The sequence below is a fragment of the Balaenoptera borealis genome (genome assembly GCF_965194805.1).
Source record: "Balaenoptera borealis genome assembly, chromosome: X".
Classification (NCBI taxonomy): domain Eukaryota; kingdom Metazoa; phylum Chordata; class Mammalia; order Artiodactyla; family Balaenopteridae; genus Balaenoptera; species Balaenoptera borealis.
The window spans coordinates 128,633,346-128,660,125 of record NC_138881.1 but is presented as its reverse complement, the minus strand read 5'-3'; the positions used below and the strand labels follow the sequence as shown (position 1 = coordinate 128,660,125).

General features: G+C 45.2%; 3 protein-coding genes across 10 annotated transcripts in view; 1 reads left to right on the top strand and 2 right to left on the bottom strand.

Moving 5' to 3' along the window:
• Nucleotides 1-26,780, top strand: part of F8 (coagulation factor VIII) — a 124,729-nt gene that overhangs the window by 89,264 nt on the left and 8,685 nt on the right. For 7 of the 8 annotated variants that reach the window (XM_082376401.1, XM_082376404.1, XM_082376400.1 and 4 more), the window contains 7 exons: nt 2,456-2,572; nt 3,091-3,162; nt 4,305-4,390; nt 7,882-8,037; nt 21,702-21,846; nt 22,248-22,396; nt 23,162-23,338. In XM_082376401.1, the coding sequence (XP_082232527.1) occupies nt 2,456-2,572; nt 3,091-3,162; nt 4,305-4,390; nt 7,882-8,037; nt 21,702-21,846; nt 22,248-22,396; nt 23,162-23,338 (902 nt within the window). Of the gene's footprint in view, nt 1-2,455; nt 2,573-3,090; nt 3,163-4,304; nt 4,391-7,881; nt 8,038-17,635; nt 17,759-21,701; nt 21,847-22,247; nt 22,397-23,161; nt 23,339-26,780 lie in introns of those variants that run through there. The other variant, XM_082376407.1, reaches the window with a different exon arrangement.
• F8A1 (coagulation factor VIII associated 1) lies at nt 10,891-16,514 on the bottom strand. The gene has a single exon (XM_082376411.1). The coding sequence runs from the start codon at nt 16,205-16,207 to the stop codon at nt 15,071-15,073; it is 1,137 nt and encodes a 378-aa protein (XP_082232537.1). The 5' UTR covers nt 16,208-16,514; the 3' UTR covers nt 10,891-15,070.
• H2AB1 (H2A.B variant histone 1) lies at nt 17,422-18,016 on the bottom strand. The gene has a single exon (XM_082376446.1). The coding sequence runs from the start codon at nt 17,924-17,926 to the stop codon at nt 17,597-17,599; it is 330 nt and encodes a 109-aa protein (XP_082232572.1). The 5' UTR covers nt 17,927-18,016; the 3' UTR covers nt 17,422-17,596.

Here is a 26,780-nt window from a genome sequence, read left to right as displayed (position 1 = left end):
CAGACCTGACACCCAGCAGGAGCACCAAGACCCTGTTAGCCACACGGCTCAGAAGAAAAGGGAGAAAAAAAAGAAAGAAAGAAAATAAATAAATAAAATAAAGTTATTAAAATTTTTAAAAATTATTAAAATAAAAAAGCAATTGAAAAAAAAGAAGAGAGCAACCAAACCAATAAACAAATCCACCAATGATAACAATTGCTAAAAACTATACTAAAAAAAAAAGGACAGACAGAACCCTAGGACAAATGGTAAAAGCAAACCTATACAGACAAAATCACACAAAGAAGCATACACATACACACTCACAAAAAGAGAAAAAGGAAAAAATATATATTTATATATAAAAAGGAAGAGAGCAACCAAATCAATAAACAAATATACCAGTGATAATAAGCTCTAAATACTAAACTAAGATAAACATAAAACTAGAAACAAATTGATACAGAAAGCAAACCCCAAGTCTACAGTTACTCCCAAAGTCCACCTCCTCAATTTTGGGATGATTCGTTGTCTGTTCAGGTATTCCACAGATGCAGGTACATCAAGTTGATTGTGGAGCTTTAATCTGCTGCTCCTGAGGCTGCTGGGAGAGATTTCCCTTTCTCTTCTTTGTTCACACAGCTCCCAGGGTTCAACTTTGGATTCGACCTCTCCTCTGCGTGTAGGTCGCCTGAGGGCGTCTGTTCTCCGCTCACACAGGACGGGGTTAAAGGAGCAGCTGCTTCGGGGGCTCTGGCTCACTCAGGCGGGGGGAGGGAGCGGTACGGAGGCGGGACGAGCCTGCAGCGTCAGAGGCGTCGTGACGTTGCACCAGCCCGAGGCGTGCTGTGCGTTCTCCCGGGGAAGTTGTCCCTGGATCACGGGACCCTGGCGGTGGCGGGCTGCACAGGCTCCCGTGAGGGGAGGTGTGGAGAGTGACCTGTGCTTGCACACAGGCTTCTTGGTGGCGGCAGCAGCAGCCTTAGCGTCTCATGCCCATCTCTGGGGTCCGTGCTGATCGCCGCGGCTTGTGCCCGTCTCGAGCTCACTTAGGCGGTGCTCTGAATCCCCTCTCCTCCCGCACCCCAAAACAATGGTCTCTTGCCTCTTCAGCAGCTCCAGACCTTTTCCCGGACTCCCTCCCGGTTAGCTGTGCACACTAACCCCCTTCAGGCTGTGTTCACGCAGCCAACCCCAGTCCTCTCCCTGCGGTCTGACCTCCGAAGCCCGAGCCTTAGCTCCCAGCCCCTGCCCGCCCCGGCGGGTGAGCGGACAAGCCTCTCGGGCTGGTGAGTGCTGGTCGGCACCGATCCTCTGTGCGGGAATCTCTCTGCTCTGCCCTCCGTACCCCTGTGGCTGCGCTCTCCTCTGTGGCTCCGAAGCTCCCCCCTCCACCACCCGCAGTCTCCGCCCGCGAAGGGGCTTCCTAGTGTGTGGAAACCTTTCCTCCTTCACAGCTCCCTCCCACTGGTTCAGGTCCCATCCCTATTCTTTTGTCTCTGTTTTTTCTTTTTTCTTTTGCCCTACCCAGGTACATGGGGAGTTTCTTGCCTTTTGGGAGGTCTGAGGTCTTCTGCCAGCGTTCAGTAGGTGTTCTGTAGGAGTTGTTCCACATGTAGATGTATTTCTTATGTATTTGTGGGGGGGGAGGTGATCTCCACATCTTACTCCTCTGCCATCTTGAAGGTCCTCCTACCATACTCTGCTCACTCTTAAGTAATAAACAGTCCTGCAGTCACTTTACATCACAAATATAGTTCAGGTCACAAATTACAATGTCTACTCCAAGCTATTAATCAAAATTCTGAACTTGATTTAAGTTCAATATCTCCTCCTCCAAGTTGGTTGAGTTTTCTGTTTCTCTACCTTATGCTTCCCCCTCCACTCCTGGCTGGTTGCTGATTTGAACCGCAGCGTGGCGAGGGTAGAGGTGAGGGATGGCACCACTGTCTGCACCTGGCAGATATTTCAGTCTTACTCTTTTTCTGGTTGGGTACTTTCAGGGGCTCTTCAGAGACTCCCTTTTGGGACTCTCTCTCAGGAAATCCCCTTGACCTGGTTGTTTCCACCTTTATTCTGGATGGTCACTGTGACTGATTCCTCAGCCCCTCAGCATTCACCCTCTAGCTTCTTGCTCCTGGGGTTACTTTACCCCTCAAGGCAGGAAGCCCACATCTCGTCAATGAGAAATACACCTCTGGCTTGGAAAAGCACCGAGAGTGCAGGCCAATCTTACTCCTGTCTCCACCACCAAAGCATCCCGTCACCTGGTCTCTCCCATTTCCTGGGGTCAGTACTCAATTTCCAGGGTCTCCAGCTGTAGGGGTCACATGCCAAGCACTCTGGGTTTGAGGGGTCCAGGAATGGTGCAACTGACTGGGGTAGATCTCCTTTGATATTCTGCATAAGCCAGTGTATCTTATGCCCATTTGTGTGAAAAGAAATAATTTTTGTTCCTTTTGGTTTTGATAAGGTGTTTTTGAGACAGTGGAAATGCTACCATCCAAAGTTGGAATCTGGCGGATAGAATGTCTTATTGGCGAACACCTGCAAGCTGGGATGAGCACTCTCTTCCTGGTGTACAGCAAGAGTGAGTGGCACCTACCTCTGTACCTCTTTCCCCCTTCCTAGGACGGTTGCTTTTGTCAGGAAATGAATACAAGCTCACAGTCATTACCAAATCTAAAATGAATATTGCTGGTAGAAATCATCAGAGTCCTCAGAGGAGGGCAGATATGCTTGAAGCTTTGAACACTTAGACCCTGAAGCTCCAAGAGCAAATTTTGAAACTTAGTTTTGGTTCAGTTACCAAAGATAACTTACAAATATCACTTGGAAGAATTTGAGTTTTAACCCTAAACAAGTAAGAGAACCACTGGTCTACTTATGTATGGACCCTAGTTTCCTCAGCTGCAAAATGTGAGTAGTACTAGCACCTACCTGTTGGAGTGAATTAAATGATATAGTACAATAAAATATTTAGTACGGTTCTTGGCACATAGTAAACACTAAGACATATGAGCATTTGTTGGTGTTCTCATTGACTTGCATTTGTGAAGCTATATTTTCTGCACTTCTAACTATTGTGCTCCCTTCATGTGATTTCAGAATGTCAGACTCCACTGGGAATGGCTTCTGGACGCATTAGAGATTTTCAGATTACAGCTTCAGGACAATATGGTAAATACTATTCCTTTCTCTTAAAGCACTGGGATGATTATATCTTTTTTATTTCTATGGGAAAGATTCAGATAACCAATCCGTCTCCATAGGTGCCTTTCAAATCTATTTTCTCTTCTCCATTTCCCAGTGTGAGCATCTTAATTCAGGCCATCATCGCTTCTCACCTGAGTAACGCCACTGCCGCCTTAAATGTCCTGCCTGCCTTCCATATGGCTTCCCTTGAGTCCATTCTCGTCACTGTAGCAAGAAGCTACATTTTTCTGTGAGCAGTGATAGAAAGCTTGAACTGGATCTAGAGAGAGTTCTCAAACTACAGCCTGCAGGCCACATCCAGCCCATCACTTGATTTTGTATGGCCTTCAAGCTAAGAATCATTTTTCTATTCTTAAATGATTGGGGAAAAAAAACAAAAGAAGAAGAATATTTCATGACATGTGAAAGTTATATGAAATTCTAATTTCACTGTCCATGTAGAAGCCACACTCTTTCATTTACAATCATCTGTGGCCGCTTTTGCTCTACAACAGCATTTAAGTAATTGCAACGAAGACCAGATGATCTGCAAAGGTTAAATTATTTATAGAAAAAAGTTGGCCAAACTCTGTTTTAGAGGGAAAAAATTGCATTTGAAAAAGAGGCTTGAAAAACAAACAAACAAACAAATTGCTGGAGGAATTACCAAATTGTAAGGCCACTTTGAAAAAAAAAAAAAGAAAAAGAGGCTTGAAAGTTATATACTAAAATAGTATTATTTTTCTCTGGGCAGAAGTGTGGTGTTTTTTACTTCTTTTATTTTTATTTTTACTTATGTTTTATTTTTATATTTTATTTTCTAATTTTTCTCCAGTGAACATACATTATATAATAAAGAAATAATAATATTATTTGATAGTGATGTAACACATTCCAGTATTAGCTAACTATAGAGGTACTAACAATCAACAAAGTGATTAAATTTTAGAAAATACGATGGACAACAAGGACAAGCCAAACACTTTGGTAGTCATCGATACCAACATGCTTTATGCCTTTAACTTCTCCACAGCTAGGATTAACCTTTCTCAAAAGAGTAATTTTATTCCTAAGTGTCCAGGACCAACCCAGCTGAATCTAATCTCTCTCCCCTTTCTTGGGCAAAGGACAGTGGGCCCCAAAGCTGGCCAGACTTCATTATTCTGGATCAATCAATGCCTGGAGCACCAAGGACCCCTTTTCCTGGATCAAGGTTAGAAAATGCGTCGCGTTCCATCACATCACACACTCAAAGCATTTTATATCTCCCTTATACCGAAGTCATTTTCATCAAACTCCATGGAATAGACGAGGAAAGAACTGAAGAATAGAGTGGCTTATGATTTGTACCAAAAGAGTCAGGAATGAAAGACTCAGGAATAGAACTGAGTACACTGTGTTTTTAATCTTTCTGTTGGGATTAGAATCTCTGAATATTTTCTATAACATTGAACTTACCACCTCCCAAGACTGTATTCTATCTTTAGATGCCTTCAACTGCCTAGATGTCCTGGAGTCCTCCAGTCCCTTCATTTTAATACAAAAACAAGTGGCTCAATCCCCCATCCCACAAGCCAAGAAAATGTGGCTTCTTCATTTTCTAAAACTGAATCTGTCTTCTTCACAATTTCTACACCACCGAGTAGTAAGAAACACCTACTGAAGTTAGTCCAATCTGATAAACCAACTTGGAGCCATGACTGAAAGTGTCCTAGATTAACTCAATTTCTTTTTAAATGAGCCAGTCTTTCATATTTTCTCACTTCCCCATTTCCTCTGGAGCAGCGCTGTCCAATAGAAATGTAATGTGACCCACAAATGCAAACCACACATAATTTTACATTTTCTAGTAGCTGCATTAAAAAAGGAACACGTATGCATGTATGCGGAACCTAGAAAAATGGTACAGATGAGCCAGTTTGCAGGGCAGAAGTTGAGACACAGATGTAGAGAATGGACATATGGACACCAAGGGGGGAAAACTGCGGTGGGGTGGGGATGGTGGTGTGCTGAATTGGGCGATTGGGATTGACATGTATACACTGATGTGTATAAAACTGATGCCTAAAAAAAAAAAAAAAAAAAAATTTAAAAAAAAATAAATAAATAAAAATAAAAAATAAAAATAAAAAAGGAACACGTGAAAATCATTTTAATAATACATTTTCTTGGGAATTCCCTGGTGGTCCAGTGGTTAGGACTCAGCGCTTTCACTGCCATGGGCCTGGGTTCAATCCCTGGTTGGGGAACTAAGATCCCGCAAGCTACACGGCACAGCCAAAAAAATAATAATAATAATAATACATTTTCTTTAACCCGAAATGTCCAAAAATATTTTCATGTCAACATGTGATCAGTCAGGACTAATTTACACACGTTTTACCACCTACTTCCCCCACCTGCATCCTCTTCTCATAGTCCATCAGCTTTCATCTTCTTCTCAGTCAGCTGAGGAAATTCCCCTACATACTTTCCTCCTTTGCAAGATTGCATCTACTCTCCTATTTTCCCTGAGGTTAAAATGATAAATAGGGGACTTCCCTGGTGGTGCAGTGGTTAAGAATCCGCCTGCCAATGAAGGGGACACGGGTTTGAGCCCTGGTCCGGGAAGATCCCACATGCCGCGGAGCAACTAAGCCCGTGCGCCACAGCTATTGAGCCTGCGCTCTAGAGCCCATGAGCCACAACTACTGAAGCCCGCGCGCCTAGAGCCCATGCTCCGCAACAAGAAGCCACCGCAATGAGAAGCCCGCGCACCACAATGAAGAGTAGCCCCCGCTCCATGCAACTAGAGAAAGCCCGCACGCAGCCACAAAGACCCACCACAGCCAAAGATAAATTAATTAATTAATCTTAAAAAGTAAAATAAAATAATAAATAGGGATCAGGGAAAGATGAGCTAGCTTACCAGCAAGCAGACACAAAGAGCGCATCTGTTAATGCCACACCAGCTCATTGTTTTGTTCTGTAGGCACTGCCAGTTATGACTCAATGTGAGCTGACTGTTCGCTAATTCCTAAGGATTGTTTTTGTTTGTGAAGCTGCCAGACCAGATGCTCTCACCTTGTGTTTCTGTGGTTATCACTTTCAACTTTATACGTATCACCGCATAGTGGACATTTTAATCTATTTGGCTGCCCTGCATCTATTCTATGTATTTCCTTTTTGTAATAGCATCCTCATTTCTATTTGGGGAAATCTATCTGCCTCACTGTATGCAATCTGATCAGACTAGTAAACAGAGCACCTTTTCCAAGCGTAGCCAAAGAACCCTGAGTGACACAGCCCATTAAATTTCCACTTTCTAAATTTGGCCATTGTTCCAGCTTGCCAAGCTCTGTCTCCCAAAGTATTCTCTAGTCTTCCCAGTTTCACACAGTTTACTGACTTGATCAGTAAACTTTTTTATACTTTATCAAAATCATGATCAAAATATTAAAGTATCCAGGGCTTCCTTACTATGTACTGAAAACAAATCAAGCGATTAAATCCCTACCACAACGTTTGATATTATCATCTTCATTTCAGATAAGGAAGGTGAAGCACAGAAAAGTTAAATAACTTGTCCCATGTCACACAGCCAATAAGTGGCATAAACAACTGAAAATACTGGGTACAAAATCATGACTTATGTTGAACTGTACTGTTTCTTTGTGTAGCTGTAAACAAATAAAACATATATATAATATATAGTCTGTTTCCCCAACTCAAATTTAAGTTCCATGAGGGCAGGACTCTTTTTTTAATTGTTCACGACTCTATTCCCAGTACCTAGAACAGTGCTTGACACATAACAAATGCTAAAAATATATTCTTTGAATGAATGAATGTATGTATAGATGGAGCTTACAGTCAACTGAAAAAGATAGTCATTAAGCACAAGAGTCATGACCAGTCCAATCTGAGTGTGCCAGGCATCTGGGAGAAGTTAAGTTTGACTGGCTTGTTAGGGCAGTAACAGATGTCAAAATTCCTGTAATAGCTACTGCCTTGTAATGCTTGCGTGACCCATGCCCCCCTCTTTAAGACCCACTGTTATTCACTCATTCCAAAACATGTGCTAAGCATCAGTATTATATCAGATGCCACGTTAGGTGCTGGGGCTAGAGAGAATATAAAAGCTAACAGGTATTAACTGTTTAGTGTGTGCCAGCAGTGAACTCAGCACATGTAATATATTGTATTAACCCTTTAATCCTTCTGGTAACCTTTTGAGATAAATGCCATTATTCCCTCCGCTTTACAGATAAAGAAATTGAGACATAGAGAGGTTAGGTGACTCAAACAGGTTTACTGCATGAAGGATCTCAGTCTAACAAGGAAGGCAAAAAGCAAAGAAAACTTTACAATTTGGTGCAATAATTTACTATAATGAAATAATATATAAAGTGAAATGGAAACATAGAAGAAGCCGCACTAAATTTGTGCAGCACAAAGGATGTGTGTAGAGGAAATTGGGGCTCAGTGATGTGGCAGTGATTTCCTTTGTCAGGAAGTAGTCTGGGAACTCATGAGCACATTTCCTATGCGTTCCCATCATTTACAGCTTCACGTGCATCCGCATTTCAGCATTGGTCTCTGCTTCACCTGCACCTCCAAGGTAATACTGGGTGTATCTGTATCGATGTAGATTCTGCTTAAGCTGATAAATGATTTCAGAAGGTGGTTCATACATTTAAAATAAAGGGTTGTTTTCATCTGTAGGTGGATCTGTTGGCACCAATGATTATTCACAGCATCATGACCCAGGGTGCCCGTCAGAAGTTGTCCAGCCTGTACATCTCTCAGTTTATCATCATGTATAGCCTTGATGGAAAGCAGTGGCGGAGTTACCGAGGGAATTCCACTGGGACCTTAATGGTATGTAATTAGTCCTTTTAAGAGAATGCATGAATCTTTTAAAGAGCTTTTGACAGATTTCAGGTATGGAAGAAACACTCATAGCTTCTACAAATTTAACCCTCCGAAAAAGAATTTTCCACTCATGGGCAATAGGAGTGATTATGGACGTATGGACAAAAAAGTGGTAGCATCAAGGATCTCATAGGTAATAGAAATGAGCAGGTGCTCTATTGAGAGAAACGTGATTCCTGACTGGGTGGATTGATAAGATTGTCAGTTTGCTTATGGATATTCTAGGTTTGAAGTAACAAAAGGGCGAACGGGCTCAAAACCTAGCTTCATCATCTACTCTTCCCTCATGCTTGCGCCCCCTGATGGACAGCCACACACCCAGCCACCTCTTCGTTGGTAACACCTCTCCCATCTCTTCTGTTTCATTTATACAGTTGTTACTACAGCCCGAGGCCCCATCACCTCACACTTGACGTATTATGTTACATTCCTAACTAGTCTTCTCCTGTTTCTAGTCTCTTCTCTAATAAAAGCTGCACATCATTTTTGGGATCATACTATCAGTCCCCTGCCTAAACCTTTCAATGTCTCCCTCTTGTCTTCAGAATAAGGTTCAAATCCTAAAATGGCCCCATGCAAGATGACTTGTTTGCCCCTTCAGATCCGTTTTCCTGCTTCGCTACCGCGCCTCTTCTTCTGTGAGCCTGGCATGTGTGGAATATCAGGGTATTTCTTCTCTTGGCTCCTCCTTGTAGAGGAGTTGGCTGTAACTCTCCACTGAAGGTCACTGCTCCCCTCAAAGTGGCTTTCTCTACATGTTCCAGTTACTATCGCTGAGTTGCCAATGACCCCAAAACTTAGCGTCATAAGAAAAAACCATTTTCTTCTGTTCTTGGATTCTGTGGGTCAGGACTTTGAACAGGGCACAGCAGGGACGGCCTGTCTCTCTGCTCCATAATATCTGGGGCCTCAGCTGGGAAGATGCGACAGCTGGGGGCTGGAATCATTTGGAAGCATCTTTACTTGTATGTCTGGTGGTTGGTGCTGAGTGACCTCTGGGGCTGTTGACTGAAGTAGCTTCTCCTAGCATGACTGTCTCAAGGCATCTTAGGGACTCCAGCATGACTGTCCCAGCTAGCAAGGTGGAGATGACATCACCTTTTCTGATTTAGTCTTTTAAGTCATGTAGTATCACTTCCAATACATTCTGTTGGTTATAAGCAGGTCACACATCCACCCACGTTCAAGGGGAAGGGACCTAGACCCCACTTCTCAATGGGAGGAATGTACAGAATTTCTGCTCATTTTGTCTACCTAAACTTCTCCTCATCCTTCCAGACCTAGGGATGGCAGTACCCTGCCCCCACCTTCTTAACTAGTACCTTTATTAACCTTTCCTCAAATTATACGAATTTTAGTGTTCCATGTTTCTTGCTGGAACCCTGCCTCATACAGTAATTGGTGCCAAAAGTAGCCCCAGGAAACAGACCTTCAAAATGGAATTCTAGGATTATGTTGCTAATATAGTCAAGGAACACAGGTATAATTCCTTGCTTGGGGAGAAGACTGGATGCTGAGTAACCTATGACATGTGGTGGCATCACAATTTCTCAGATTATCACCAGTGATACAATGGGATGAGTTACAGATGGTGAGGAGGACGTTGGGAGATTAAATTGACAGTGGCATTTAGTTGCTATGGCAACAAGTTTAGCATACCTGATGGTAGAGTGACCTGTCTTCTTTTTACGGCCCTTCTCTTTACGGCATACATAGGGAAAAAAAATTAAATGTTATGAATATATGCAAAGAACACCCATGAACATGCATAGAGAATCAGGATGCCTCCATGGAGCTCTGGAGGAGCCTTCCATGTCCTGTGGTTATAGGCAGATACTTGGACTTAATGTCAAATCTAGGAGCTGAGCATGTGAACTGCAGAGTCGCAGTGACAATTAAATGGTCAGTCCCACCAGGCCTGTTATGCTAAGGTAAGGGCACTGGTGGAAAGGAATGGAACTCTGAGACCAGGGATGGGTACATTTTTTTTTAATTGACTGTGCCGCACAGCATGCAGGATGTTAGCTCCCCGACCAGGGATCCAACCTGTGCCTCCTGTAGTGGAAGCCTGGAGTCTTAACCACTGGACCGCCAGGGAAGTCCCGGGATGGGTACATGTAGGCAGACATGCATGAGGCTGAGAACCGCAAACCTCCAAATTGCCCTGAACCTCCTTTGCCTGAAGAGGCAACCCTTCCCCAGTCTCTGAAGCAGTCATCCATGCTCTGCATACAAGTCTCTCAGTGACTACAGCTTGAATAGTTGCTTCCCAAGCCAGTGGCTAGTCTCCTTAGGGCCCCTGTTTGGCCACTACAAAAGCCAGACGAGTCAGGGAAAAATGACAGATCATCACAAATTTAATCAGGTGGTGATGACAAAAACCCTGCAGTTCCAGGTGTAGTATCTCCTCTGGAGCACATTAACACAGCCCCAGGCACCTGATATGGAACTACAGACCTGGAAAATGCTTTCTTCTTCATTTGCATTGACAACCAAAATCAGAATAGATTTGCATTTACGAAGCAGGAACAAGAGTATTAACTTTACTGTCCATGCCTCAAGGCAATGCCACTTCCCTTGTTCCTTATCATAATATAGACCCTAGGGACCCCAAACATCTTGACATCCCACAGAACACCATACTGGTCCATTACATGGATGACATTATGCTGATAGGACCTGGTAAACAGGAAATAGTGATCTAAATGCCTTTGTGATTAATACACGCACACACAGACACATATACAAACACATAAATATTATATATTGTGTTGTCAACTAAAAGAAAAATACACAACGTGAGAGCTGTGAATCAAGTTTTATTCAGGGTCTTACTGATGACTATAGCCTGGGAGACAGCCTCTCAGATGGCTCTGGGGGACTGCTCCAAAGGGGTTGGGGGGAGGCTAGTTTACATATGATGTTTTTGTTGAGGAATACATGCAGTCAAGCATACATCTTGGTAAAATATTACTGCTATTCACAAAGAACAGATACCTCAAGTTCACGATTATAGTGTTTTTCTATGTATGGGAAGATGCAAGAAGCAGGGTTCATTAAAATTCTTCCTGAAATGCATATTAACTACCTAACGGCCTGTTCGTCCAAAGCACAGAGCATCCTGTTATCATCTTTAACTTCCTGTCTAAAGCACAGAGTGCCTCAGCCTGTTACCCCATTCATCTCTTCCTCTGAACACCAAGTGTACTGTCCATCAGCGGCTGCAGCAGATTAGTCTCTGTAGACTTGGATGGTGACCAAAATGCTCTTTCTTTGCTCTTTTGTTTGCAGTCTGATATATATGTATAGATATAGATATGTTAGCATGTGTTTACTAAATATTAGCAGATCTTGCTTCTGACTTTAATGGGAATGGATCCCATATTTTGCTGTTTAACATGCTGTTTCAAATATTTTTATCATATTTACAGTTTCTTGCTACTCCTACTTTATTTGGAATGGCTGTAGAATTTCATCAAATGCTTTCTCAGCATCTTGGATATGATCACATCTCTTTGCTATTGTCAGATTATACTCACACTCAATGGTGGGCTGGCAAATGTTTAACAACCAGCTGTGGGGCAAAGTGGGGGGCAGTCAGCACAAAGGCCTTTATTTGTGGTGTTTGCTGATTTCCATGATGTAAATATTCCCATCACACCTGATTTCAAGCTGCTGACACAATGTCATTGAATGCAGAGTTGGGAGCAGACGCCCACAGTTGGCTCTCACAAGCCAGTCCTAGCTGGGGCTCCAGCACAACGTGGTGCTGCATTCCTGGGAAAACTGCCCTTAAGTCATAGTGTATCAGTCATTTAAAGTTTAGCTGGATCCAATTTGCTAACATTTTGTTTAGAATTTTTCTATCTGTACCAATCAATAAAGTTGTTTTACCTCTTTGGGGGGCTGTATTTCTCAGGCTTTGGCATTAGAGTTATACTAACCTTGAAAATAGTGTAAAGGCTTCCATCTTTTTCCATTAAACTATTGCTCTAGAATAGTTTAATTAATGTAGTAATCATCTGTTTAATGAACATTGGATGGAAAAGCCACTGTGCCTCGTTTAGTGGTAGATACTTGAACTATCTTTTCCGTTCCTTATCTGATTACTGGCATTCTCATTTTCTGTTACCTATAGTTAATTGCTGTAAATGTGTACATTAAAGTTCTATCTCCCTTCCCATGCCATATATCTTTACCTACATACACACATGTATCTCTCTTTTTCCCCCTTTATCAGAGTTGGTGAGTGTTTATCTGTTCTATTGGATTTTCAAAGAATCAACTCTTGGTCTTAAAATCAAACATAGATTCGAAGGTGTTGTTTTCTAATTCATTAATTTCTGTTTAAAATATTAAAAATTCACTTTCATTTCTTGTTTCTTAGAATCTGGAGTTAAATGACTAGTTCATTTATTTTCAGTCTTTCTTGTTCAGTGACAAAGATAAAACAGTTATTAACTACCCTCATGAGGGTCATTCCTTTAAGAGTTGTTGAGTAACTACTATGTTCTAGGTTCTAGTGAAGGGCTGCACAAGCTAGAGCCCATGGGCTTGGACTGCAGCCTGCTTTTGCAAGGACTGGGAGTGAAGAATGGTTTTCACATGTTTAAAGTTTCAAAAACAAACAAACAAGGAAGATTATGTGGTGTGAAAAGACTGAAATATTTCCCTCTCCTCCTTTACACAAAGTGTTTGTGGACTGCCGGTCTAGTCTAACGGCAGTAGAGATGCCTAGACAGTTCACATTAACCAGAACCCTTCTATCCCACAGCTTTGCCCAGTTCACAAATTTCAGTCTTAGTCATCTTCCTCCAGTACAGTGGTTCTCAAATGATTTAATATCTTTGTACCATTCACATACAAAATATTTTTTCATAAGCAACATTTCTCATCATAGAAGTCCCTTATAAAGGGGAGCCCAAGCACCCTTTCAGGAGCATTGCTTCACTGCCACTATTTTCAATATTCCATAATATTTTGAATGTTAATTTTGAATCGTCAATGAACATTTCAGTGATGCAGATCTTTCCCTCTGGTTTTCAAGTTAAAAAGAACACTAATCATGTCCTGTCAACATAAGTTGATATATAGCAAGAGATTTCTGTCAAAATCACTGAAATGTGGCCTTGGCCCAGCTCTCCGTGCTACGAAGTTTCTGAGGGAGATACATAAATGAACCAATGGCAAACGGAAAACAGTCTTTAGCGTTTTCTATAGTTATGCTTGTATACCCAATACCAGGCTCTCTGGTACTCCCTCCCCCCACCTCCTCAAAGCAAGGAGTTCAGACCAGAGGTCTAAGGAGGCTTTTCCTTGCGCCCAAACCCAAATGCTGTCACCAGCCACAGCCCATAATTCCGAAGCATTCTTGTCACGAGGACAGTAAAGAAGGCGGCCAGGGCTGCAGCCCAGGCTGACAAGAGTGTACCAGAAAAAGCAAAAGCACAAGGGAGCGAGCACCCTTGCCACTTCGGCAACAAGCTGCACTAGGCCTTTAGGGCTCGGAAAGACCCTTCCCGGCAGCCAAGTGAGAGCACAGGAAGGGTGGCCGAATCTGTCCCAAACGGGCCTCCCCTACACTTCCTTAGCCACTGCTTCCACACTGCTGAAACAGAAGTAGAAAAGAATACCCTAAAAGTCCCATCCATTTGGGGACACTTAACCCATAGTGACAACACTCCACATATTCCCCCTCCCCCCCTCAAATACACAAAACCAAGATCTGTTCCCAAACTGTGTCCTTAAATCTCACCTCAAAAGATTAGTGCTGTCTACAACTTCAGCCTAAAGGATGCGTTTTCCCAAGCCGAATGAATGAGAATGAGATTATATTCTGAAGAGTTCCTACCATCACTCTCAACACTAAGAAAATAAAATTGAATTTGAGAAAACAGCTAAGTCGGTTTGCATGCAACGTCTGGACCAAAACGCCTTGGAAATTTAGTGTTTAAAAATGGAACGCCATCCTGCTTTTGGGGAACAAGGGCACAGTCTGGCACACACACGATCACACAATACCAAAGCAGCGTGCTGATTTTACACATTTGAGTTACTAAGATTTGTAGAAGGATCCGCACACAAATGAAAGCTGCCCCGTGGACTACCCGCACCTCTCGAAACGGAGCCAGAACTGAAAACCCCAAAGCACAGCTGACACCTCTGCTCTGGGGCCCGCCCCGCCCCCGCCCCGCCCCACTCCCACCCCGCCCTGCACCGAACACATTCGCACTGCAGCTGAGAAAGGCCACATCGCAAATGACCTCTGTAGATTCATAGGCACACTGTCCACTTCGAATGAACGAATCCATCTTGGAGCTAAGAGGGAGCTATCTGCTTCTGCTTGCCGCCTCCTGCCAGGGAGATAAGCTATTCCCCTTTCATAGATGAGGTAAATCCGAACCACAAGCTAGGAGGGTCAGAATGGCTTTATCATGGACCGAGGGCTGTAGCGACAACAGCCTAGTACTGAATCCAGTGATTCCCACGAACACGTACGGGGCGCGTGAAACACAGGGGGAACTGGGCGATCACGCAGGCGGACATCGAAATACGCTAAGCAATCAGAGTCACCGCGAAAACATCATGCAGCTGAAGTAGCGAGCCAGAGCTGTGCAAATTAGTCCTCAGTCGGAAAGAAGGACGCGGGGGGAGGGGAGCCTTGCGGGGGAAGAGGGGTGGGTGGGGACAGGTGGGTGAAAACAGAAGAGGAAAGGGGGCGGAAGGGGCTCTCATGGTTCTGTTGCCGTTTCTGGGGAAGAGAATCAGAGACTCTACTCCGATTCTACCATATGGTTTCTTTTCTGCCACTATTGTGGAAACAACGTAACTTGTAGTCAACCGCATTCCTCTGGTGGCAACAGGGGTAAGATACACTGCAAAGGCAGAAGCGCCGGGTCAACGCCTCTTGTGTCCCCGTAAACGCGCAGGCGGGTGCGTGAGGTTCGGGGACAGGCACAGAGTCGCTGGGAGTGACTCGTCAGATCCCCTGGCCCGACGGGGAGATGGTTTCCTGCAGAACGAGGTGCAGGAGGTGGTTCTGCTCGGCGCTCAACAGGGGCCACATCTCCACCTGCAGCGACTTGACGGCTTCCGTGTCCTTCTCGTGGGTGGCCATGACCAAGGACTGCAGCAGCAGGAAGAGCTCCTCGGGAAGCGGGCCGCTGCCGTCCTGCCCGTGGCCGTCGAAGGCCTCCCAGGAGTACTTCTCCAGGGTGTGCGCGTGCTCCGGCAGGAGCTTGGCGGGCGGCGGCTGCAGGAGCAGCAGCAGCAGCACGCGGGACACCTCGCAGCGGACCAGCACGTCGGCGAAGGCGCCCAGCGCGGCGGGGGAGGGCGCGGCCGCGGAGCCCGCGCCGGGCGGGAGCAGCGCGAGCGGTGGGGCGGAGGCCGCGCCGGCCCCGGGCTGCGGCCCCGGCGGCTTGGGCTGCGGCTGCGGCGGGGGCTGCGGCCCCGGCGGCGGCAGCGGGTGGGCGCCGTGCTCCAGCGCCAGGCGCTGCATGCGCGTGAAGAGCGCCAGGGCGCCGCTGTAGTCGCGCGCCAGCAGCTGGCAGGACGCGGCGTCGCCGAGCGCCTGCAGGGCGGCCAGGGGCAGCTGGGGCAGCTGCAGCTGCGCGGCGCGTTGGAAGTGGCCGGCGGCGGCGGCCGGCTGGCCCAGGTCGCGCAGGGCGGCCGCCAGCTCGAGGCAGAGCGCGGCGGCGGCAGCCGGCTGGCCTAGCTCCAGGTGCAGGCGCACGGCGGCGCCCAGGGCGGCGGCGGCGGCCTGCAGCGGCTCCCCGTAGGCGGCGGGGCAGGCCAAGCGCTGGTGCGCGTCGCGCTCCTGCCGCAGGAAGAGGCGCGCGGCCTCGGTCAGCGCCAGCGCCTCCCCGGGCCCGTGGAAGAGCGCCTGCTGGCAGCGGGCCACGGCCAGCTGGCACCAGGCCGCGTACGGCAGGCACTCCTGGGCGCGCAGCTCGCGCCCCAGCTGGCTGAACTGCTCGCCGGCCTCCGCCACGTTCGGCTTCCGCAGGAACCGCTTCTTCAGCTTGTTGCACACCTGGCGGTAGCGCGCCAGGAAGTCCCCGGCCTCAGGCCCGGGGCCCGAACCGCCGCCCAGGCCGGCCGCGGAAGCCGCCATGTTCGCCGCCTAGGCATTTCCGGGCGCGCTGACGCAAGTGGGCGCAAGTGCTGGGCGACGGCGGCGGGCTGCGACGCGCACCGCGTCGGGCTCCGGCCCACCGCGCGACCGCGCCGGCTCGGCCGCCCGGAGCTCTCGTCCTCCTGGTGATACACAAAATAGCAAGCGCGGAGGCCCGTGCGGGACTGGCTGCGGGTGGCGTATGCAAATCGAGGGCCCTGGGGCGGGGCCTGGCCCGCCGTCCGGGGTTCCGTGAGCAGACCAAGGGTGCTGGGGCGGGGCCTGGCTGGGCGCCCGCTGTTGCTAGGTGACAGCTTTTTTTTTTTTTAATTTATTTATTTTATTTATTTATTTTTGGCAGTGTTGGGTCTTTGTTGCTGTGCAGGGGCTTTCTCTAGTTGCGGCGCGCGGGGGCTACTCTTCCTTGCCGTGCGCGGGCTTCTCATTGCGGTGGCTTCTCGTTGTGGAGCACGGCTTCTAGGCGCGCGGGCTTCAGTAGTTGTGGCACACGGGCTCAGTAGTTGTGGCTCTCGGGCTCTAGAGCACAGGCTCAGTAGTTGTGGCGCACGGCCTTCCTTGCTCCGCGGCATGTGGGATCTTCCCAGACCAGGGCTCCAACCGGTAGGTGACAGCTTGTTTACGCAGCTTGCCAAGCAGGGCATCTCTTGGCATCTCTAGGGGAACACAGCCAAAACCTCTTGACCCCGCGTGACCCTAATTCCGACTTTGCCTTTGTGTTGATCGTGTCCCGCCCACCCCAATCCCCATCACGCCTCCATCTTCCCGTCAAAGCCCCTGCCCCATGGGAGTCCATGCCCAGCGCTCTGGCCACCCACCCCTGCATCCCGCACCCAGGGCGGTCGGTCGCCCTATCACCACGCTGCCCTCACGGTGTCGAGCGCCGCCGCAAGGAACCCCGTCCCTCTGGGGACTTTGGCCCGGCTCCGACTTGCGCAGAGCCAGCGGGGGAGCCTTCCGTTGCCCGGCCTCACCCGAGGCCCCAGTCCGCCCCCACCCCCGCCGCAGCCAGCCTCTCCCACCCAGGGCCACCCCGTGCACTGTCACCGTGAGAGACCGCTCCTCTCTGTCTGTCACCCCCGACTCCACCCCCCCACCCCCCAACTCCGGCCAGACCCCCGCCCTCCATCCCTCCGACGAGGGGTGTCCCACCACCACCACCTCCCCCGCCAAGTGAGTGAAGCACGCGCAGGGCGTCTCTTGAAACACTTTATTGACTCGCAATGACTGTGCCCAAGGGGGCGGGCAGGCCGGGCCTGCCCGGGCTGTGCGGTCGGTCGGTGAGCGGGCCTGGCGCCTGACGGCCGCGCCCCCCGCCCCGCCCACCCCCCCACCCCCCCGGAGGCCGGGGACCCAGGTGTCGCTGGGCAGCTAGTGCTGGGCCGGGGCCGCCTGGGAGATGGTGCTAGTGCTGAAGAAGCCGCTGAGCAGCGCGTTGTTGCGGGCCGCCACGTCCACCAGCTCCGGAGTGAGGCGCCTCCGGCCGCTGTTCTGGGCCTCATGGCCCGCCCGCTCCAGGACCCTGGCCGTCAGGTACTGGATGATGGCCCCTAGGGAGACGGGTGCGGAGGAGCTCAGGCGCTGGGCGTAGTGGCCCTCCCGCAGGAGGCGCTCCAGGTGGCTCACGGAGCAGGACCGCTCGGCTCGGGCGGTGCGGGAGCGGCGACCGGGTGACCCTCCACGGCCCCTCTTCCCCGGCATGCTGGCCGTTGGGCAGCTTTCTGCGACGGCCTCGCTCTGCGGTGCGCTGGGATGAGGGGCGGTCGGTTGTGTCTGCTGGTCCCAACATCTCAACACAACCGGTGTTCTCAGGCCCCTACTCCGTATCCTAGCGACCACAGGCCGGGCCCTCATTGGTTGGGGGGGGGGCGAGCACGCCCCGTAACACGTAGACCCTGTGAGGTCACTGCTTTCCCATAGCCCCTCCCCCACCCCACCTCACCCCGCCCCCACCCCCACCGCCGGGGTCCTGGGCCTGCAAAGAAATGGCGCTGGCAGGACCCTGCTCGCCGTGCTCGCTGGACCCTCTCTTTGCTGGAACTCTCACTGTCCACCGGACGGGAACTTTGTACAGAGAAGGCAGCTAATGGCGGGCCATCCAGGGGCACCAAGTATACACTGGCGGTGCTGGGCCACCATCACGACTATATATCTACTTCCAAGACGTTGGCACCAGCCCAAAGAGAAACCCCTGTACCCGCCAGGCAGTCACTCGCCACTGCCCCCTCCTGCAGTGTCCCCCACCCCACCCCACCCCACCCCCCATAGTCCCCAGGCAACCACTCCTCTGCTTCCTGTGCACAGACGTTTGCCTGCTCTGGAGACTTCCTAGAGGTGGAAGCAGACAATAAATAGGTGGCCTTTTGCGTCCGGCTGCTTTCACTTATGTTTGCGTTAGGGTTCATCCACGCGGTAGCACCAATCAGCACTTCATGCCTTTTCCTGGCTGAATAATATTCCAATGCGTGGCTAGGCCACACATGTTGTGTATCCGCTCAGCAGCTGAGGTACATTTGGGTGACTTCCACCTTGTGCCTGTTGGGCATAGTGCTGTGGTGAACATTCCTGTGCAGGGTTCTGCTTGAACGCCTGTTTTCACCTCATTTGGGTTTGCAACCCATGGGATAGATCTATGGGTTTATTTCTGGACTCGTAGTTCTACTCCACTGATCTATGTGTCTATCCTTATGCTAGTGCCACATAGTTTTGAGAACTGTAGCTTTGGACTAAGTTTTGAAATAGGGAAGTGTGAGTCCTCCAACTTTTTTCTTCTTTTCCAAGATTATTTTGGCTATTCAAGGTCACTTGAAATTCCGTATGCATTTAGGATTGGCTTTTACCTTTCTGTAAAACAGAGCATTGTGATTTCCATAGGGATTGCATTAAATCTCTAGACAACTTTGGGTGGGATTGCCATCTTAAAAATATTAAGTCTTCCAGTCCACAAAATCTGCTATCTTTCCCCTTTTTTTTTTTAAGGTCATCATTAATTTCTTTCAGCAGTGCTTTGTAGTTTTCGGTGCACAAGGCTTGCACCTCCTTGGCTAAATTTATCCCTGTGTATTTTATTCCTTTTGATGTTGTCTGAAATAGAACTGTTGTCAATTTCATTTTGGATTTTTTTTTTCATTGCTGGGATATGGATACACAACAGATTTTTGTGTGTTGATCTTGTATACTGCAACTTGGTTGAATTCGTTTGTTAACTCTAATAGTGTTTTGTGGATTCTTTAGGGTTTCCTATACAGAAGAGTATGTCATCTGAGAATAGAAGTAGTTTAACTTCCTTTCCAACTTGGATGCTTTTCATTTCTTTTTCTTGCCTCATTGCTCTGACTAGGACTTCCATTACAGTCTTGAGTAGAAGCAATGAAAGCAAGCATTCTTCTCTTGTTCCTGATGTTAGGGAAAATGCTTCCAGTCTTCCACCATTGAGTATGACATTAGCTAGGGTATTTCATAAATGCCTTTTATTTTGTTGAGGAATTTCCCTTCTATTCTTAGTTTGCTGGGTGTATTTTGTTTGTTTTTTAATCATGAAAAGTTGTTAGATTTTATTGAATGCTTTCTCTGCATAACTAAGATGATCATGAGGGTGTTTTCCCCCTTCATTTTATCAATGTGGTTTTGATTAATCAGTTTTCTTATGTTGAGCCATCCTTGCATTCCTGGGATAATTCCTATTTGGACATGGAATGTAATATTTATAATATGCTGCTGGATTCAGCTTGCTAGAATTCTTCTGAGAATTTTTGCATCTATATTCATAAAGGCTATTGGTCTGTAATTTTCTTTATTCTGGTATATATGTCTGGCTTTGGTATCAAGGTAATGCTGGCCCTATAGTATGAGTTAGGATGTTTTTCCTCTTTTTCTATCTTTTGGAAGAGTTTGGGAAAGGATTGGCATTAATTCTTTAAACATTTATTAGAATTCACCAGTGAAGCCACCTAGTACATAGTTTCTGGCACATAATACATGGAATCTAGGATTTGTGTAGTCATTAACTATTTGTTGAATCAATACATTGTCTTCCTAAGAAGGTATCTAATCAAGACACAATAATTGAGTTAAAAATGAAGCAGATCTATTTATCAAAAATAATGCTGTGCCTATAGATTGTCATACTGAGTGAAGTAAGTCAGACAGAGAAAGACAAATACATGATATCACTTATATGTGAAATCGAAAAAAAAGTGTACAAATGAACTTATGTACAAAACAGAAGTAGAGTCACAGATGTAGAAAACAAACTTATGGTTACCAGGGGGGTAATGGGGGGATAAATTGGGAGATTGGGATAGACATATACACACTACTATATAGAAAATAGATAACTAATAAGGACCTACTATATAGCACAGGGAACTCTACTCAATACTCTGTAATGACCTATGTGGGAAAAGAATCTAAAAAAGAGTGGATACATGTATGTGTATAACTGATTCACTTTGCTGTACAGCAGAAGCTAACACAACATTGTAAATCAACTATACTCCAATAAAAATATTTTTTAAATGCTGTGATTTCTGGGGCAATGCTATACATTTATTAACATTTTTATCCCATAGGAAGAAAAAATTGTTACATGGAAGAACAATTTTTTAAATTCCCCATAATACTATAACTCTGATGTCTGATTATATAATAGCCGTACATTGATTCCTGTTTCAGTGTATTCAAGCAGATACAGAATCCCAGGTGTTTTATGAGAGAGGATTTTCAACTTTCTTTTTACTATATACCATGATTTAAATCTAGGCCTTTTGAATTGGAATTACTACCATATTTCTCAAACTGTGTACCTTATTCCTTAAATATGTCATGTACTTTTCTGTAGAACCTAGACATGTCAAGTTCCTAAACCCCAGAAGTTGGATATTAACATGTGTCTCATGAATTCATACACAAGGAGTCATTAATTAATGCCCCACAGTACACACACACACACACACACACACACACACACACACACACACACATATTATTGGAAGATCATTCTGAGACCAGTATGGTAAGCTGCCTACTCCCAGTTCCCTTTCACAGCTGCAGCTGACTCTGCCCTAAGCTAGTGTTTCTCAAACTTTATGGTTTGATTCAGTAGATCTGGAACAGGGCTCAAGATGTTGCATTTCTAATTGCTCCCAGGTGATTCTAATGCAGCTGGTCTGTGGCCCATACTGGATTAGCAAAGGCCTAAATGGCTTCCGCAACTTTGATGAATGACCGTTTTACTGGACCCCAAAGTAGACTACTTAACCTGCTCAGACCTAATCTCCCTTGTTCCATTCTTCTCCCTGTGATTTTCTCCTTCGCATATTACATTCTAACATCTGGCTAGCCAGAATGGTTTTATTTGGGTGTTCGGTGCTGTTGAGAAATGCACAGAGCAAATTAGAAGAAAGATATGATTGGGAGGAATTGCTTCTTATTCTTTCTTCATTTTACATGTATCTGTGCTAATACCTCCCTACAGGTCTTCTTTGGCAATGTGGATTCATCTGGGATAAAACACAATATTTTTAATCCTCCAATTATTGCTCGGTATGTCCGTTTGCACCCAACGCATTACAGCATCCGCAGCACTCTTCGCATGGAGTTGATGGGCTGTGATTTAAACAGTAAGTGTCAAGTCATCCCATGTCCTTACCTCTCCCAACCGTGGGTAGGATGACTAACCATCCTAGTTTTTCCGAGACTGGGGGGATTTCCCAGGACACAGAACTATCAATGCTAAAACCAGTACAGTCCTGGGCAAACCCATGACTTGGTCATCCTAACCATGGGATTCCCCAGGGGCAGCCACCTCCTACACTACTATTAACAAGGCAATCAAAGTCCAACAGAGCTGAGCAGAGCTGACCAGAAAACAGGGGGCATCTTAACAATAACATGCAAAAGTTAGTGCCTGGGAAATGACTTCGTGATGACAGTAGCCCTAGAATATATCAGTGGAGACAGGCCAGCAGAACCTCAGCTTCAACTTGTTCTTGTGATTACATTCTTCTTTCATTTCTCTGAGGTTGCAACATGGCCCTGGGAATGGAGAGTAAAGCAATATCAGATGCACAGATTACTGCCTCATCCCACTTAAGCAATGTGTTTGCCACCTGGTCTCCTTCACAAGCCCGACTTCACCTCCAAGGGAGGACTAATGCCTGGAGACCCCGGGTAAGAGGGAACAAATTTGCCGTATAACTGATGCAGAAGAAGGAGTAGTGGTTGGGAAAGAATAGGGTAAGCTCTTGACTGTTTCTTCAGTTACTTCTATCACCTGGTTGTTCCCACAAAGAGTGTCAAGGAAAGTTGACTATGCACAGAAAACCCCACAGATATTTATTTAGTGGGTGTGCCATGTGAATTCACACAGCATTCATTGGGGGAAAATGATCCCTAATTGAACCTCCTAGAAACAGAATATCTATATGTAGTACTGGGCTAATATTTGTCAAAGAATTGGAGTGGCTGAAATCCAGTTTTACAGAGAAATATCAACAAAGCAAAGGGTCATAGTTATGTACAGTTCACTGGGCACAGTTCTTTTCTGGAACCACTCAGTTTGTGATTTTCAATCACTGACTAGCTTGGGGAAATGGATGGAGTTAATGGTCTCCGTTCCTCCAGGGGCTTATTTTAAACAAAATAGGTTGTATAACACATTGCCAAACTTTTAATACTCTAGTCAGTCTGTATATTACTCATATATTCATTCAGCAAACCTTTACTGGGCCCCTGTTAAATGGCTAACTCTGGGGATACAGAGATGAATCATGAAAAATTTCGGCCCTCAATTTGCTTTGAGTCTAATAAGGGAGACTGACAAACAGGTAATTAATATGCAGAGTGAGAAGTGCTGTGATACGATTAAGAAGGGATTTGGGGATTTCTGGGAGCAAATAGTGACCAAAAAGATACTACTCTAACTAACTTCCCCAGGCAAATAATCGAAAAGAGTGGCTGCAAGTAGACTTCCAGAAGACAATGAGAGTCACAGGAGTAACCACCCAGGGGGTGAAATCTCTGCTTACCAGCATGTATGTGAAGGAGTTCCTCATATCCAGTAGTCAAGATGGCCATAACTGGACTCTGTTTCTTCAGAATGGCAAAGTAAAGGTACGCTAATCTCACAGGAAAGGCACAAAGCCTGTCTTAGAGCTTGACATTTAGAAACATAACAAGGTTGATATATGACGAGACTTTCAGGATAAACTTTACTGAGTATCTATAGTAACAGGGCACTGTGAAAGGCATTCTGGGAGGACAAGTGACTCCAAGCAAGAATGTATCATCCCAGGAAAGAGCAGAGTAGAGCCCAAAGCTGCTTATCCTCACAGATGTTGATGTCATTCAGGATGGTGGCCCTTACCGATCTCTCTAGCGTAGTCTCTTGCTACTTGCTCCTTTGCTTTCTAAGTTCCACCCATACTAAGAAACCCTCAACTCCCTAAAAACAGCATGTTCTTTCTCACACTAGGCTTTTATATGTACTGTTTCTTCTACCTAGAACATTTTTTCTGGGTACTTCTTATTGACCCTTTCACCTGGTGCATTCTTCAAGTCTCAGGTAAACATCATCTCCTCCAAGAAGAATTCCTTGTTCCCTCAAGGCTGGATTAAACATTTTTGCTTCTGGCAGTTTAGTGAACCAGAGTACTGATAATGTATGTCCTAGAGGACATTCCCATTTTAAAAAGGGCATGTCGCTGATACATGCTGTAACATGCATGGCTAAATTAATTAGAGCAGACATAAAAGGACAAATATTGTATAATTCCACTTATATGAGTATATTAGTCAGGGTTCTCCAGAGAAACAGAACCAATTGACTCACATGATTATGGAGGCTGACAAGTCTCAAGATCTGCAGGGTGAATCAGCAAGCTGGAGAGCCAATGGCATAAGTTTCAGTCTGAGTGTGAAGGTCTGGAAACGAAGAGAGCCAGTGGTGTAGTTCCTGTCTGAACCCAGGAAGTGCCAACATTTGAGTTTGAGCCCAAAGGCTAGAAAAAAACCCAATGTCCCAATTCAAATGGGCCATGCAAAAAGAATTCTCTCTTACTCAGACGAAGGTCAGCCTTTTTGTTCTATTCAGGCCTTCAACTGATTGCATAAGGCCCACCCACTTTGGGGACGGCCATCTGCTGTACTCACTCTACTATTAAATGTTCATCTCATCCAAAAACATACTCACCAACACACCCAGAATAATGTTTGACCAAATATCTGGACACCATATGGCCTAGACAAGTTGACACATAAAATTTAACAATTACAATGAGCCTGAAATTCGAATAGAGGTTACCAGAGGCTGGGAGCTGGGGAGAATGGAGAGTTATTGTTTGATGGAGACAGAGTTTCAGTTTTGTTTTTGTTTTTATTTTTTGGTTTTTCGTTTTGTTTTGGCCGCGCTGCATGGCTTGTGGGGTGTGGGATCTTCGTTCCCTGACCAGTGATTGAACCCGTGTCCTCAGCAGTGAGAGCACAGAGTCCGAACCACTGGAGCACCAGGGAACTCCCCAGAGTTTCAGTTTTGCAAGATGAAGCGTTTTGGAGATGGTTGGTGGTGATAGCTGCACAACATTGTGAATGTACTTGTTATATACTTGTTGTCAAACGTACTTGTACGCTTAAAAACAGTTAAAATGTTAAAATATATGTTATGTATATATTACCAAAATTTAAAAAAGGCTATAGCACTGATAGTACATACTTCTTAATGCTGCACTCAATGAAGAAAGGGGACTCTCCAGCCTCCTCACCACCAACAGCAAAAAAACAAAACAAACAAACAAACAAAAAAATGAGCTTTTATTTTAAAATAATGAGCTTAAATCAGAGCAAAGAGAGGTGAAAAATGAGAAAATGTAAAATGGAGGAACTTTCCTAAAGGGAACTGCTTATATTAGTGTTGTTCTCAGGACACCAAGCTTTGAGCAAAATGCAAGAATGGAATGTGAGACTTCTGCATTAAGTAATGAAACCCAGAAAGGAGCAGAACTAGTTGCAGATAAGTAGCACCTCCTGGCTTCTGGAAGAATGATTTCTCTAGAGAAAAAGCATTCCCAGTTTAGGTCTCCAGGATTCCTACATATTAAAATGATAAGATCATAACCATAGATCAGCAAACATACAAGATAACAAGCCAACTTGACTACAAATGGGCAGAAACAATCAATACAAATTTAGAATCTGAAGAATATCGGATATTGACATTATCAGATATATATCATAAAATAATTATGCACGAAATATTTAAAGCAATGAGCTATGGAAACATAAAAATAAATGACAAATTATTAGGTAGTTTTGGAAAAAACAGTACTTTTAGAAATTAAAAAACATCATTGTTGAAGTTTAAAAATCAAAGAAAGACTTAATAGTGAATTGGGCACAGCCAAAGAGAATTTAGTCACCGGAACATATATCTGAAGAAATTACCCAGAATGGAGCACAGAAGGTGAAACATATGAAAAAGAAATTGAGACATAATGCTATACAGAGAAAGCCATATATATATATATATATATATATATATATATATATATATATAGAACCCAGAATGAATGCAGGAAATAGTGGAGAAGTGGCAAACAAACAAGGATGACCACTTTCGCCACTTCTGTTCAACACTGTACTGGAAGTTATAGCCAGAGAAATTACAAAAAATAAAAAGTAAACAAAAGGCATTCAGATTGGAAAGGAAGAAGTAAAACTCTCTCTCTTCACCAATGATATGATTTTATCGTAGAAAATCCTAAAGAACCCACAAAAAACTATTAGAACTAATAGATGAATTCAGTAAAGTTGTAGGATACATGATCAACACACAAAAATGTGTTGTGTTTCCATACACTAGTAGTGAAAAATCTGAAAAGAAAATTAAGAAAAAAATTTCATTTAAAATATCATCCAAAAGAATAAAATATTTAGGAATAAACTTAACCAAGGAGGTACAAGACTTGTACACTCAAAACTACAAAACATTGCTTGAAAAATTAAAGAAGACCTAAATGAATGGAGAGACATCCTGGGTTAATGGATTGGAACACATTATTAAGATGACACTACTAACCAAAGCTTTCTACAGATTCAGTGCAATCCCTATCAAAATCCCAATGGCCATTTTTGCAGAAATGGCCAAGCTGATCTTAAAATTCATCTGTAATTGCAAGGGACCCAAAATAGCAAAAACAATCTTGAAAAAACAGTTACCGGATTCACACTTCCTAATTTCAAAACTTACTACAAAGCTACAGTAATCCAAACACTGTGGTAGTGACATAAAGATAGAATTCAAGTCCAGAAATAAGGCTATACATCTATAGTAAATTGATTTTCGATAAGGGTGCCAAGACCATTCAATGGGAAAAGAATAGTCTCTTCAACAAATAATGCTGGGAAAACTGGATAGCCACATGCAAAAGAATGAAGTCACCACACACCATATACAAAAATTAATTCAAAATAGATCAAATACCTAAATATAAGAACTAAAACTTTAAAACTCTTGGAAGAAAATATAGAGGTAAATCTTCATGACCTTGGATTTTACAAA

Coding starts and splice junctions, on each gene's coding strand:
- F8A1 (XM_082376411.1), bottom strand. CDS start 16,207: ATGGCGGCTTCCGCGGCCGGCCTGGGCGGCGGTTCGGGCCCCGGGCCT.
- H2AB1 (XM_082376446.1), bottom strand. CDS start 17,926: ATGCCGGGGAAGAGGGGCCGTGGAGGGTCACCCGGTCGCCGCTCCCGC.